The sequence below is a fragment of the Myotis lucifugus genome, unplaced genomic scaffold, assembly GCF_000147115.1.
Source record: "Myotis lucifugus unplaced genomic scaffold, Myoluc2.0 scaffold_236, whole genome shotgun sequence".
NCBI classification, from domain to species: Eukaryota; Metazoa; Chordata; class Mammalia; order Chiroptera; family Vespertilionidae; genus Myotis; species Myotis lucifugus.
In genome coordinates this window covers 1,613,197-1,629,660 of record NW_005871284.1, presented here as the reverse complement: position 1 = coordinate 1,629,660, position 16,464 = coordinate 1,613,197, and the positions used below count along the sequence as shown (strand labels likewise).

Genomic DNA, 16,464 nt, shown 5'->3' with positions numbered 1-16,464 from the left:
GGGGCTGTACTGGTCATTGTCATTAAAGCCAACTGTTCAAGAGAAAGAAAACATCAAACGCCAAAGTCATCACCACTGCTTTCCAAAGTTATTGTATGAGCTGCTCCCTTAAAGGAAAAGGCCATTAGTGCTCAGGAAGTGGCAGAGGTTTCCGACAGTTTAAACAGACAGTGTCTGCAGTGTGACCCATGGCTCAAACTGCATAAAAATAAAAATTCACTGACAAATAATAACAAGTACTTCCTCACTTTCCTATCTGCTGAATCAGAGCCATTGTTTGGGCTGTAGTTCCTTGTTTAAATCACAAGGATACTGGCCAAACATGCTAGTTATACAGCATCAGGAAAACTGAACAAATGCAAATTGTGTCAAAGCTTAAATACACATATGCACACACACACTAAAATTTAACCAGTACCAAGGGGATCTTTCAAAAACTTTGGGGTTTTTTTCCTCCTGAAAACGACAAACATTCTGTGATACAGTGAAAAGAGAAGGGTATTTGAAGAGAGATCTGAGTTTGAGTGTCCATTGTGCCATCGATTAGATCTATTTAAACTTGAACAAGTTACTTCATGTCTTTGGCTTGTTTTCTTGTATGTACAATGAAAACAGTAATAACTATCCCAGAGGGGTCTTGTGATGATGAAGTTGGATAATACATGTGTGCAAGTGTCCAGCAAGGGCCTGGAAGAGAAAGCTTGATATATTACTAATATATTTTTGAAGCATATTATAAGCATGCACTACAAGTGTGAAATCACTGCCAAACACACATGCAAGCATATACAATATTATATTTTAATATTGAAAGAAATTATGACATAAACTTTAACAATTTGCTCTGAATGTTCACTTAAAAAACCATGACCTTGCAAAGTAAAAAAAGAAAAAAAAATCGCACCTATCTTGGAGCTGATGACAGAGCAGTGACTTGGTGACAGTGAGGACCTCTCTTAGACACCCAATATGATGTGTCCTGGTATGTGATATGCTTTGCTTTTGACTTTCTGTCCAATTACCAGTGCTATGACAGTGCAATATACTATTAATACAAATTCATCACTGAAGAAATTACATAGCTCTGAGGAAAGGTACATATGGCAGAAATAAAACATGAGTGCTTTGGATATCCTATTTATAAAGATTTTTAAAATAATTTGTGATAACACTTTGATCACTTCATATGCTGAAGATTATAAATCCACATCTCAGGGACTACTTATGTTCTCTTAGATGGCAGAATAATATCATTACAATCATGGTTCAACAACCAGGTCTCTCATCAAAGAAGTTAAAGAGATTAGCTTAAAATTTCAGTCTAATGTCCTGTAAAATGATAATACTTTATTAAACATAAGAATAGTGCTATTATTCTATACATGGTATTAAAAGATGAGACCAGTATCCAGGCTCTTAAATAAAACAAAATATCTACACAGTCAACTGGATTTGATTTACTAATCCAAGGAATGGTAGTCTTTCAAAAGCAGAGTGCCAAACAGGTGACCTCTGTCCCTTTGAATTACTGAACAGGAGGTGGGGTATGCAAGCACCTCTGTAAGTGGAGTGAAAGATGAATATATAGCAGCATAGATTAGGGACATTTACATGAATTCTTATTTAACTTATTCTAGCCAATTGTTATACACAGACTGTTGTACACAGGGAAAGCTTAAGATGAAGGATATGCTAATGGAATTAAGGTAAACTACCCTGAGTAAGCTTAAGAGGACAAAGTTATAAAGTAGTAAAATCACTCCTGCCTCACCAATTTAGTCTCCTCCTTTATTCCCTTGGAGAGTGCCTTTTTGATCATCAATGGCGATCTCTTAACAACTTTTGCTCTACAATGTACAGAGCCACCCCAAAATATCTCAGTCTGTTTTATCTGAGGTCTCATAGTCCCTTTTGACTGCTAACATAGTTGCCATTCATTAAAAGCTCTTCTTTCCATAACACAAAGCTAAAGTGAGAACAAAATTCTGTGTTTTTTAAACCTCCTTTTTTTTCTCTCTCCAAAATTACCCAACCTGGTGTTAGAAAGACAACTGAGATTCCTCAACTTTATTAATGTCTAATCTGGATTTCCTTAATAAATGTGACTTCCACGACTATCTTAAAATCAGGACATGAATTACAAAACTTCTGTCTATCCCAAATATATGGCTAGTACAGAGGCAACATGGAGCAAAAGCTCTAATGTCAACAGAGCTCTGTTTAAACCCTGGTGCTATCACCATCACTTATCAGCTATGTGATTATGGATATATGACTTCATCTCTGAGCCCTTTATCCCTCTATAAAACAACTAGAGGACTGATGCACGAAATTCATGCAAGGGGCTCGGCCCTCGCAGCCCCGGCTGGCCCTCGCAGCCCCTCACAGCCTCGGCCGGCCCTTGCAGCCCCTGGCAGCCTCAGCCGGCCCTCACAGAACCGGCTTCGTCTGGAAGGTCATCCGGACAGTCGTTCTGCTATTCGGTCTAATTAGCATATTAGCTCTTTATTATATAGGATGTAGTACCTCCCTGAAGAAAAAATATATTAAGAGCACTTATGCAGTACCTGCCACAAGGTGAATGCATCTACTCTGCTCAACATGTGCAGCATGCTCTGCCCCACTAACCCATATGGGTACTTCAACACCAAGTTATGTTCTTAAAGTCAATGAATGCTTCAGAGAAGAATAGCCATACCACAAGTGTGCAAATGGAAAAAGTGACAATACTGACTTCAGTGTTGAGGGCTTCAGTCTCCCTCATCTCTGGCCTGCTGTCTCAGTCTTACTGATCTCCCTTCAGTTCCTCCAACATGACCTGCTCTTTACTAACTCATGATCTTATATATGATATACCCTCTACCTGGACAGAAATTTCAGTTATCTCCCTTCTCCTAGCTAACTCCTGCTCAGCTTTCTGGTTTCTGCTTTAACACCACTGCTGCCTGGAATATTCCCTAATACCCAAAACTGAGGACTCCACTGTAGATCCCACCACAAACTACTTCCTTAAAGCACATCATTCTTATAACTACTTGTCCCCATCCTCTTTCCCACTAAACTGTAACTTTCGTGAAATCTGTCTTTGTTTTAACACAGCTATTAACACAATGTACAGCACATAGGAAGAGTTTGATAAATATTTATTAAATAAATATGTAACTATGCTGCTTTATAAATGTATATCACATCTGCTGTAATAGAGTGATATTTCATTTTATTATATAACAAAATTACAGAACAGGTCAGAGAAAGCTCCTAAAGAAATCTGACAAACAAATCTGCCTTTTACTAACCCATATGGATAATTCTCACAATATGAGCAGCAAGAAAAAGACTTTTCCAGTTGCAGGACCACAGGGCAACTTGGAATTGACGTGTACATAATAGATAGTAAGGATTTACAAATATATGTAGTGAATTGGCCTCTGTTTGCAAGTGAAAAACCAAAATCATAAAAACAACTGCCTTTACTTTTTCTCTCTAAAAAATATGGGCCGTACACAATTACCACAGAAGTAGCCTTTAAAGAGACATTTTTCCCAATGTGTTCATTCTTCACCCTTCTCTTAACCCTCACTCATACACAAAACAAAACAAATAAAGAGGAACTGCTGCACTCCTCCCATGACTCTTTCTCTGTAGATATTTGTGAGAAGAGTCAGCACAGACAAGTAGCCACAGCTTCCAGATCATCAAAATAAGAGAATGAAAACAAGCAGCACTATTTTTATTTACATGACATTCTGCTTTATTCCCCTAAAGGAATAAGATAGTTGGGAATCAAGTTTTTATATTCTTTCTTTACACATGCACCCTCCTTACCTCAATGTGTAGGGAAGCAGGAAAAGGAAGAGGGGAAAAGATATAGATTCAATAAACATTCATGAAGATGATACTGTTGAGTAAAACAATGTGCAGTATACTATGGAGGAGTATGGATACTTACAAGACAGGGTTCCTGCTTTAAAAGGGGATTAAAACAAGGATACAAACGGTTTTAACATAAAGCTAGAGTAAGACCTATGCCAAAAGGGAAGGACAAAGAAAGATCTTATCAATCACACACTTTCTAGGAGATTAAGAAAAGGCCCCAGGAGGGGAGCATTCGAGATCTTGCTCCCCAGAATATGTCATCAGTTTGGCTCAAATAAACTCATTAATAAAAAAAGAAAAAAGAAGTGACCCCAGGAAGCAGTGTCTGAGATGGGATTAAGAAGGGAAGGGCATGAGAGAGACATTCCAGGCAAAGGGAACAATGTGGGCTAAAGCATAGAAAAAACAAAGGAAGGGACATGTGTGCAGAATAGATTAGCAAACTAAAAAGGTGGGTTGGGGCTATAGGGTGGAAGGTCTTGAATGCTATAGGACTTTGTTCTCTTTTTTTTTCTTTCAGGATTTTGTTCTTAATAAAGCAAACAATAAGGAAACATTGCAAGTTCTGAGCAGAAGAATGGTTTGCCTAGAGGAGAGCTGATTTGTGACCCATGGAGACTGCAGTGGAAGGAGAACTACAGGTACCAAGGAGGACCTGTTAAGACTCAGGAAGGCAGTAATAGAGATCACAATAAAGGTGAGGGTGGTAGATGTGAAAATAACAGGTGTACTCTGAGGATGGAATCAACCCAACTTGATAATTACAAGAAATATGGCAGAAGAGCCAAAAATAACTGACATTTCAAGCTTTTTAGGAACTTTATACTTTCGAATCCTTCTCTGATCCAGTGTCCCTTCCTGAGAGAAACCTTCCTAAGATAAAGCCTTTCCCATACACTGGATACCATATTTACATGCACATATCACCTTGCTTATTTCCTTCAAGGCAATCATTCAAATCTAAAATTTGCTTATTTAATGTTTGTTTGCTTATTGTCTATTTATTTCCTAATCAGAAAATAAGCTCCACATGAGCAGTCCATCTATTGTCTCCAGTACCATTCCTGGCATATATACAGACCCTCAGTAAATATTTTTTAACTAGAGGCACAATGCACGAAATTCGTGGAAGGTGTTCGGCCCTCACAGCCCTAGCCGGCCCTCGCAGCCCCGGCTGCCTTGGCCAGCCCTCGCAGCATCGACTGGCCCTCGCAGTCCCTTGCAGCATCGGCCGGCCCTTGCAGCCTCAGCTGGCCCTCGCTGCCTCGGCTGGCCCTGGTAGCCCCAGCTTCATCTGGAATGCCATCCGGACAGTCATTGGGCTGTTCAGTCTAATTAGTATATTAGCTCTTTATTATATAGGATGATAACAGTGTCACCAGGAGAAACTTGGAGCAAGTCATCATAAGTCTGGTTCTGAGTCAGACCTACAAAACCTCCAAGAAGAAATATCAGGATGCAGACTGAGGTTGTGATTAAAACCCATAAAACTTGGTGCCTTGGTTTCCCCATCTATAAACTGGGGATAGCAGTACCAAGAGTTCATAAGGTCACTGTGAGAATTAATGAGCTAATAGGTGTAAAGAGTTTAGAACACTGCCTATTTCATAATAAGAGCTCAATAAATATTATTATTGTTATGATTAGTCTTAGAAATGGGTCAAAACACATGATATAGAGAGAAATCTACAACTATGGATTTGGGAATGATCTACAAAGCAGCCCTGAGAGGAACCATGAGCTTCTATCTGTGAAAAGCCGACAGATAGGAAGGGTTGGAGATATATGAAAATACACACCCTGGTCCTATTTAGGTAACCTTAATTCCTCCCCCTCTCTTTTACACAGCTACTGATATCTCTGGAAACCTTTTTTTTTTTTTTTTTAATTTCCTCTCCCCCTCTTCTCCTCTCTTATCCAGTAAAATCTCAGGTTGAAATGAAGTAGAAAAAAACAACATCCTTTTTTCCTCTCCATCTCCACTCAAATGAGTTCTTCATCCTTGCCCCCAGTTGTGTATGGAAGACAAGGGTGTAAAATAATTAAGAAAAAGATGCAAAGCAGCCATGGCTAGGAAGCAAAAGAGGAACAAGCGTAGTCCACATGTTTACCAAGAGTCATGGTGCTAGGTCAGGGGTGGGCAAACTTTTTGACTTGAGGGCCACAATGGGTTCTTAAACTGGACCAGGGGCTGGAACAAAAGCATGGATGGAGTGTTTGTGTGAACTAATATAAATTCAAAGTAAACATCATTACATAAAAGGGTACGGTCTTATTTCTTTTAGTTTTATTCATTTCAAATGGGCCGGATCCGGCCCGCGGGCTGTAGTTTGCCCACGGCTGTGCTAGGTGATGCACAGTCTGGAGTGCAAAGGCCAGCTTCTAAATGCTGCCCATACTGCCTATGTGAGCCAGGAAAGGTCAAATGCTCCTTTAACAACACTTTTTAAAAAATGGATTATAAAATAATGTAGGTTTGTTATAGATAATTTGAAAAATACAGAAGAGTATAAAGAATAAAATGAAACATCACCAGTTAATATTTTAGTATATTTTCTTCCACTCTTACTCTGTGCAGCTATAAATATATTTTTAAACATATTTGACTCTCAAGTGGTAGCTAATTTTTCTCTCTCAAACCTTTCCCACCACTGGGCCTGAAAGTGAGAATAGATTATTCTCCTTGTTCCTAATTCTTCCCACCTTTCCCTAACTCACTGCCTTTAAATAGCCTATCCATAATAGACAAACATGGTAATTGACCGTACCTTCACTACGCCTCCCATTGGCTAATCAGTGTGATACGCAAATTAACCGCCAACAAAGATGGCAGCTAATATGCATACTGCGGGCAGGGCGGGCCAGCGTGAGCCACCATCCGGGCCCCCGTGTGCTGCCTAAGCCCCACCGCCAGCTGGGACTCCTGTGTGCGGCCCTGGGCGGCGGGGCTTGGCGGCGAGATTGGCCCGAGAAAGCCCTTTTCTTGCAGGAATATTCCTGCAACGGGCTTCTAGTTATGTAATAAAACTGTACCACCCCACTACCCCTGCTACAATCATCACCCACCCCCCATTCACTTTCCCTCATTCCTTGAAGATTTTATCTCCTGTTCACTGTCACTCCAACATAAAGCCATTCAAAATTCTTAGTGATTTCAATTTCCTAGCCTCTGGGTTCCTTTTTATCCTCTGCTCCAATGACCTTGTCATGGTTAAATCCTAGATCTTGTCACTCCCAGTAACTGCAATCCCACCATACACTTAATTGCAGACATTCTAGTACTTCCCCATATCTTTTCACTTCACTCCCTCTACTACTATGATTCCTCAAATCCTCCCACTTCATATATTAGTACCAGTAATCCACCTTTTCCCTGTCCCTTACCTCATCCTCATACCCTCTTTACTCAGCTTAAATTCCATGGTGCATGAGCATAATCATTCCCTTGCATATACCCCTCAGTCCCCATGTCTCTTTCTCATTTTGTTTTAGTCATTTTGTGAAACAAAGGGCAACACTGGTTAAAAAGAACTCCCCACCAACTTCATACCCATACTCAAGAAACTGAATATAGCTAGAGAAACGTACAACTATGTCAAGTGGTCTAACTAACTTTCATGAGACTTCAAGGCAGCCCTGCAATCAAATTCTATTTCCCTAGTCCATTTACATCCTTCTCTGATAGAGGAGTATTTATGCTCTCTCTCCTCCTCACTGTCCTCATCCCCTACTACTCTCTCCCATGGGTATGTCTCTCCAGTCATACTAACCTCCTTGAAGTTGCACCTGCCTAGCACACACCAACCTCAGGGGTTTCTTTTACTTGCTCTTCCTCATGCCTTAAATGCTCTTCCCCCAGTGCCTAGAATAATGCATAGCACACATTGGACACTTAATAAAAACTGAGTAAATGAGTTTGGAAACACATTGTTCAATCAATTTTCTATTTCGCTTTTTTCATTTACCACCAATTCATGACTATTCAAGTCCATCCTTTTTATCAGACTAATATATTCCATTTTATAGATAGACCACAAATCATCTACAATCTAGAAATGAGAAATCAGAACATTTGCAAGTGGGAAATTTTGGATATTTCCTCCTTTGATCTTTCTGAACCTCAGTAGTTTCATCTCTAAAAATGAGGATAATATCAACCGCACAGGAGCATTGTAGAGACTGAATGTGTAATATAAATACATAGAGACATCAGTTTTGTTACAACTACTTAGATGTCAATTGAATGAAATATCCTAGATTAAAATGGAACTCACAATATTGTCCTTAATGACTTGCTCAAAACACTTAATCTCTATTAACCTCAATTATAACATCTATTTTTAAAACGTGATTGTGATAATTGAAAACAAATATGTAAAAGGGCTTAGCATAATATCTGGCCCAGATTAAGAAATCAATAAATGTTCATTTATTCACTGCTCATAAATAAGAACTAGGATTTTTCTTAAATTGTGAACCATAAGAAGAAATTTTTTTATAAATCCCCCAATAATATATAGATTACCAATGCAGAATTTGACTTTTTGATGAACAATTAACGAATACTTACAAAGCATGCTTGAGATTTTTTTATAAAAATCTGTAACAATTTTGTATCTTTTATTATTAAAAAAAAGACAGGTAAAACAATTATTTTTAATTACTAAATAACAATATTAATAAATGAATTCATTTATTTGTCATGTGCTTCAATAAATATATATATATACACATATATATGTATGTATGTGTATATATATACCAGGTCAGTGAATTGTGATAATGATAAGAGCAAGAAAACATTGAGTAGACCAGCCTCACTTCAAGAATATTCTCTGAAGAAATCTGTAAGTTATCGCCATATACTAGTATATGCCTATACATTACAAATTTATCAGTGCTTTTCCATATTTTTCAGATACAAGTTTGAGTATATGCTACAGGAATGGTCAACAAAATACAATGTAAGGTTCTCAAGATGTCATCAACCTGCCTTGTTATATAAGTCAGGATATGCTAAGACCTCCCTAAGAACTAGCCCAGTATCAGACTTGTAAAAGGATTGGATGAATCCTGTGTAGGTGGATAGGTGGATGAGTAAGTGACTAATTGAGTTGTTCCTTCTTGGCACTCCAAAGTCAATACTTTTTGTCTCCCACCCTGTGATTAGATGCAGTAATATAACCTGTTCTGGCCAATGAATTGTGAAAAGAAGTGACATGTGTCATTTTCATGCTGGAGCATTTATATGCTGGCACAAATTCTTCCAGGTTCTTTTTCCATTGCTACAATGATTATGAGAGCAAATATTGAGAGGAGGTTTCTATCAGTCCCTCAGTCTCCAAAAGAATATAATAAGCAGAACCCACTGCTCATCCCAATGAAAAGACTATGAATCACATTTTTGTTGGGGTAAATCACGAAAATTTTGGAGTTTTGTTACAGCAATATAACCTACCCTGTTCTGACTTATGCAATAACCGAGGTAATGGTATTTATTTTAGAACGAGAAATTTGTGGGAGTTTATTTTCAAAAAACCAAAACTGTATAGTTTAGCAATTTATCATGAACATGTAAATTAATCTCTCTATATGATAGCTCTCACCTACAAAATCCTATATAATAAAGAGGTAATATGCAAATTGACCCTCACTCCATCACACCATCACAAGATGGCCGCACCCACAGCGAGAGGCGGGGTTCCCGTAATGAGCCGTAACTAGCGATCAGCTGGGACCTGAGGCTGCATGGAAACAGGCTGGGGGACCTGAGGCTGCACCCCCCACCCCAGCACTGAGCCAGGGGACCTGAGGCTGCGCCCCCCGCCCAGTGGGGCTTGATGGAGGACCTGAGGCTGCAACCCCCGACCCAGCAGGGCTTGATGGGGGACCTGAGGCTGCGCCCCCTGCCCGGTGGGGCTTGATGGGAGTGGGGCTGGCCGGGTCTGGATCTTGCCCAATGGGTGTGGGGCCAGCTGGGTCTGGGTCTTGCATGATTTCAAGGTGCACACGGGTGGGCAGGGATTTGACTCTTGGTCCCATGGTGTGCCTCAGACTTTGACAAGAGGAAGATTTTATATACATTTTACTAATTTTCTTTCATCTCTGATACTTCTATTATAGAAAAAGAGCAAATAGCAATATTAAAATATTTCCTTTAATTAATTCCCTTTTAATGTGCACGAATTTTGTGCTCTGGGCCACTAGTAGGACAATAATAGTATCTACCACATAGAGCAGGTATAGGGATTAAATAAGTTAATATCTATTAAGTATTTAGCAGAATACTTAGAACATATAAAGCTTTCAATAAATGGTAGCAGATTGTTATTATTAACACACTAGAGGCCCGGTGCACAAAAATTTGTGCACTCGGGGGGGGGGGGAGGGGGCCCCTCAGCCCGGCCTGTGCCCTCTCGCAGTCTGGGACCCCTCGGGAGATAATGAGCTGCTGGATTAGACCTGCTCCCGGGTGGCAGAGGGCAGGCCCAATCCCTAGGTGCAGCCCCTGGTCGGGCTCAGAGCAGGGCCGATTGGGGAGTTGGGGCGCCGCCCCCTGTCATGCACAGAGCAGGGCCCATCAGGGGGGTTGGGGCTCCGTACCCTGTCACACAAAGAGCAGGGCCCATCAGGGGGGTTGGGGCTCCGTATCCTGTCATGCACAGAGCAGGGTCAATCAGGGGGTTGAGGAGCTCCCCCTGTCACTCAGAGTAGGGCCGGTAGGGGAGTTGGCGCACTGCCCCGTCACACACAGAGGAGGGCTGATCAGGGGGTTTGGCTCTGGGCAGGGCCAATGGGGAGGTTATGGCTCTACCCCATCACACACAGAGCAGGGCCCGTGTATGTGTGGGGGGGGGGGGTTGGGGTGCCGCACCGTCACACACAGAGCAGCAGGGCAATCAGGGTGTTGGGGAGCTCCCCCCTATCAGGCACAGAGCAGGGCTGATCAGGGGGTTGGGGCACCTTCCCCTGTCACGAACAGAGCAGGGTGGATAGGGAGGTTGTGGCCCCGCCCCCTGTCATGCTGATCCCGGTGCCGGGAGGCCTCGCAGCTCCGCTGATCCCGGTGCTGGGAGGCCTCGCTGCTCCGCTGATTCCGGTGCTGGGAGGCATATTACCCTTTTACTATATAGGATAGAGGCCTGGTGCACGGCTGGTTTTCCCTGAAGGGTGTCCTGGATCAGGGTGGGGGTCCCCACTGGGGTGCCTGGCCAGCCTGGATGAGAGGATGATGGCCTGGCCAGCCTGGATGAGAGGATGATGGCTGTTTGCAGCTGGTCACACCCATTTCAGGGTGGGGGTCCCCACTGGGGTGCCTGACCAGCATGGATGAGGGGATGATGGCTGTTTGCAGCTGGTCACCCCCTTCAGGGTGGGGGTTCCCACTGGGGTGCCTGGCCAGTCTGGGTGAGGGGCTGAGGGCCGTTTTCAGGCTAGCGGGTGACTGAAGCTCCCAACCTGTCCTTTTTTTCTTTTTTTTTTTTTTATTCTGGGCCAGCTTTAGCTCTGAGGCTTGGCTCCAGCTCTGAGGCCTCAGCTGCTGAAAGCAGGTATCTGGTTTGTTTGGGTTCTATAATTGTAACACTGTTGCAGTCCTGCTCACTCCAGCTCTGAGATCCTGGCTGGCTGAAAGCAGGGATCTGCATTTGTTCTATAATTGAAACAATGTTGTGGTCCTGCTGGCTGAAGCCCGGCTGGCTGAAAGCAGGTTTCTGGGGTTTTGTTTAGCTTCTATATTTGTAACAATGTTTCAAACTGCAAGCTCAGAGGCCAGCAGCGGCAGGCGGGGAATGTTGGCTTCCTCCATCACTGGAGCAAGCAAGCCTCCTGTTCACTTCAAGCTGCCTGGCTGCCGGCCGCCATCTTGGCTGGCAGTTAATTTGCATATCGCCCTGATTAGCCAATGGGAAGGGTAGCGGAGGTATGGCTAATTACCATGTTTCTCTATTATTAGATAGGATTAGATATTTATGTACTGCATATTTCATTTTACTCTCCCACCTCTTACTCCTTATTCATTTTAATTTATAGCAAATTGTTTCTATTCAAAAAACCTTTATTAAGAACTGCTATGTAGAGGGCACTATGCAAAACATTAGGAATGAAGACAAGTAAGATAAGACATATCACCAGTGATTCTTCTTACCTATAATTCTTTTTTCTTCTCCAATTCACTCATAATCAAGCAAACTTTAAAATCATAAACATAAATACAATGTTCTGTGTTATAAATAGTGTCAGTGGCAGAGTTAATTTTTAAAAAACAACCAAATACTTAACATGATATGAGTCTGGGTTTTATTCAATATTGAGATGGAAAAATTTGTTTAGGTCTTATTTACCAAAGGCAATCAATACTAGGGCAAAAAATAGACTTGTGCCCACATCCCTACTACTCCTAATACAGTGCCCTATAGACAAGAGGCCCACAATGAACAGAATTACAGGCATCAGAGATCAGCAAATCCAATCCTCTTTCCTTATATGCTAGTACAGTGAGATCTAGAGTTAAGCAACTTGCCCAAAGTCATAACATGAGCTGATACCATGAACCCAAACTTTGAAAATGCTTTAAGTGCCTAAAGCATAAAGTCCTATAATATGCTGAGAGAGATATATAAACATAACAATGCAAAACCTAAAATTAATTTTTACTGAAAGTACATTTTAGCATTAACTGGTAAAATATTCAAAACTCAGATATCAAAAAGATAGTGTGATTAAGAAGAGAAGGTACCTGCAAAAACCTAAAAGAATACATTATCATATATTCTACTCGATAATTTACCAAATTCAAAATAACATAGAAAAAAAGTTTCATATGCCTTTCTTTATGTATCAATCTTGTGAGTAAGAAAATTATTTTAAGCAAGGAAACATGTCAATTTCTATATCTTATTTACAAGTGTACTAAATTATATCCCACTGGTATGTACAATATTTGTAACAGAATAGAGTTCACACAGATTTTCATTTTTCAGAGTAACTATTTTAGATCATGAAAAGGGATGACTTAAATATTTTATTCTGAGTGGAGAGTAAGTAAGTTAAAGCCATGTACATTAAGAAACTACAAGATAGATCCTGGCTGGGTAGCTCAGTTGGTTAGAGCATTGTCTCGATATGCCAAGGTTGTGGGTTTGATCCTGGTCAGGGCACATACAAGAATCAACCAATGAATGCATAAATAAGTGGAACAACAAAACTCACTCTCTCTCTCTGTCTCTCTCAAAAAACAAACAAAAAACTTATGAGATAAAATAATATTTACCATTCATTGAGTGTTTATTAAATGATATAAACTGTGCTAAATAAGTACCTTACACATACCAGCTCATTTCACAACAAATGGGTACAATGGGTAATATAATTATCTCCATTTTGCTGATTATAAAAATGGAAGCTAAGAGTAATTTGTCTAAAGTTACTCAGGTAGTGGTAAAAACAGAATTCATTCTCAAACCCTATGGCATTCAAATTCTATCAAATCCTGACCTTCAGTAATTTAGATCAAGGTCAATTCATCATTTTTAAGGGGTGGGCTACATGATCTCTATGACCCCTTCTTACAATGATTCTGTGAGCAAAAACAGAAATCAGTTCAGAATTCACCTAATATCTGTGCCACTATACTCTAGGTCTAAGGAGAAGGCCATCAATAGATAAACCAATAATAAGACAAGAAGGGGGGGCAAGGGGGAATAAGAAGACAAGAGCAATAGGCTCTTCAAAGGGGCCTGACATAGACACATTTTACTAGCCATCTGGGCCACTGTGACAAGAGTAGGAAAGGGGAACTGCAATAGAAATTGAAAGGAGAACTGTATCAAGCCCACTGATACTGCCTCACAGCAGACAAGGAGGAAGCTGTGGAGAGGCCTACAAGAGTCAGTGGCCATGAGCTCAATGCTGGGCTAAGTTGCAGCGTTCTAACATAAATACTGGTCAGTAGTTAAATAGGAACAATTGAGCATAGATGACTAACCACTAGGTTTCTAGAATAAGCATTTCCACAACTGGCACGCATTTGGATCAATCTGAAATGTGTAATACTATGGAGAGTGTACTTTTAGGACACGATGGCTAAGGAGCCAGCACTACTCTGTTAAGTTCCTACCATGTTCCAGGCACTGTGCATATGCTTTCATGTGTTAAGTCTCACAACAACCTTGGTAGATGTGATGGTTAATTTTACATGTCAACTTGGCTGGGCCACAGTGTCAAACATTATTCTGGATGTTTCTATGAAGGTGTTTTTTTTTTTGTTTGGAATTAACATTTCAATCAGTGAAGTAGATTTTTGAGTAAAGCATATCTACCCTTCATGATACAGGTGGGACTCATCCAATCATGTAAAAGCCTAAATATCACAAAAACTGACCTGTCCTGAGCAAGAAGGAAGTCTGCAAGCATACTTCCTTTGGACTCAAACTGCAACTCTTCCTTGGCTCTCCCTGCAAATTTTGGACTTACCAAACCTCCACAATCATATGAGCCAACTGCTTAAAATAATCAATCTCTCTTTGTGGAGACACACAAACACACACACACACACACACACTATTAGTTCTGTTTCTCTAGAGAACCCTGATTAATACAGTAGATATTGCTCTTTATGTCACCACTCATGAAAATGACAGCCTGAAAGAACCCATTCTCTCTTTTTAAAAAAAATATATTTTTATTGATTTCAGAGAAGAAGGGTGAGGGAGAGAGAGAAACATCAATGATGAGAGAATCACTGATCAGCTGCCCCTGCATGACCCCTACTTGGGATCCAGCCACAACCGGGGCACATGCCCTGACCAGGAATCCAACAGTGACCTCCTAGTTCACAGGTCAAAGCTCAACCACTGAGCCATGCCCACAAGGTGGACCGATTCTCTTTCCCCACAATATCACACAGTAAGATGCCCTCAGGACTCACATTCCAGTCTGAGGGTCTAGTGTGGGAGGTAGAAGGTAGTGAGAAGCAGGAAAACCTTGTAACCACAAGTCACACATCCCAAGGAGTCTTTTACAACACATGTATCCAGGAGCCTTGATGTGCCCAAGTGATGAACTATTCTTTGTCTGGTCTCCTGATTCAGTTATTTTGAATAAAAGAAATGGAATAGCCCTCCTAGATCAATATTTGAAGACTTTAAAAGAAGAGGCAGGGGCTACATATATGTTCAGTCTTACGGAGAATGGGGAAGATTAAAAACTCTTAATAAAAGGACTACAAAATCAACTTTGAGCTGAGCATACGATGACAAGCTGGTGTTTTAGGTTAAATATTAGATACTAGAGGTCCAATGCATGAAACTGGTGCAAGGGGCTCGGTCCTCACAGCCCTGGCTTCGACTAGAAGGTCATCCGGTCTGGAAGGATGTCCTGAGGGTGGTTCTGCTCTTCTGTCTAATTAGCTTATTAGCTCTTTATTATATAGGATTATTGAATAAGATACTGGAAATTTATATTTAAAGGCAACTTTGTGATAAAGGATGACTGCTATGGTGGAGTAGGGAGCAGAGTTGGCATGAAGTAAGTTGGATTTGGCTGTAGCCGAATTGGCTCAGTGGATAGAGCATCGGCCTGAGAACCAAAAGGTCCCAGGTTTGATTCTGGTCAAGGGCACATGCCTGGGTTGTGGGCTCAATCCCCAGTGGGGGACTTGGAGGAGGCAGCCGATCGATGATTCTCTCTCATCATGAATGTTTCTATCTCCCTCTTCCTTCCTCTCTGAAATCAATAAAAATATATTTTAAAAAATAATAATACATAAATAAGTTGGATTTGACGGGAGGTCATGGGCATTTGAATTAGATCATCCTCAGAGAGCAGAAGGACTCGAAGTGACTGTCCTGGTCAATTAAAGAAGCCTATGGAGCCAGGACTGAGAGTAAATTCTTGGTACCGGGAGGAGAGATTGTAAACAGAACTGGGCTTGGGGCCACCCTCTAGAAAACGTGATCCAGAGATGGGACAAGTCACAGGCATTAGGGGCCTGAAATGCCGGGGCGGGCTCCGGTGCCTGGGGTCCCGTCGGTGGGGCGGGAGACCGCCATGCCCCAGTCCTTTCCTAGCCCCTTACCCAGCCTTACCTTCTGCTCAATGTAGTGAATCGAGTACTTCATGACTACAGAGGGGCGGGATGTAAAGCTGGTGGACAAGTGCAGGTTGCTGAGGGCCTTTAGTGCTGGCGGCACGGGGATGGCGAGCCCGGGCATCAGGAAAGCCAGGAGTAGAAGCAGGACGAGGCGCCCCATGGCTCAGGCTGGCGGCTGCAGTGTGGGTGGGAGGTAGACCAGCAGATGCGCCCAGCCCGCGGCTCCGCCCGCCACCCATTGGCTCCTCCCCCGGGAAACCCACAGCCGCCCCGCCCCGCAGCCCGGCCCAATCCCCGATCACCCGGGTCACACTGACACTGGCCCTGGCCCTGGCCCTGGCCCCGGCCCCGGCCCAAGGGCGCCACCACATTTCATTTCCCTCTTGTGCCATCTCCACTTTAGAGTCCACCCGCCTTTCGGTGACTCCAAATCTGCTCTCATCATCCCGGGCCCCCAAACTACCTGACCGCGGACTCCCATCCTCACCTACATCGCC

The 16,464-nt window shown here is 41.9% G+C and overlaps 1 protein-coding gene across 2 annotated transcripts in view; it reads right to left on the bottom strand.

Moving 5' to 3' along the window:
- Positions 1 to 16,230, bottom strand: part of PRCP (prolylcarboxypeptidase) — a 68,553-nt gene extending 52,323 nt beyond the window's left edge. The window contains exon 1 of one of the 2 annotated variants that reach the window (XM_023762202.1): positions 15,963 to 16,230. In XM_023762202.1, the coding sequence (XP_023617970.1) occupies positions 15,963 to 16,127 (165 nt within the window). In that variant the 5' untranslated portion in view covers positions 16,128 to 16,230. The remainder of the gene's footprint in view (positions 1 to 15,962) is intronic. The other variant, XM_006098473.3, reaches the window with a different exon arrangement.
- Positions 16,231 to 16,464: the final 234 nt, after the last annotated feature.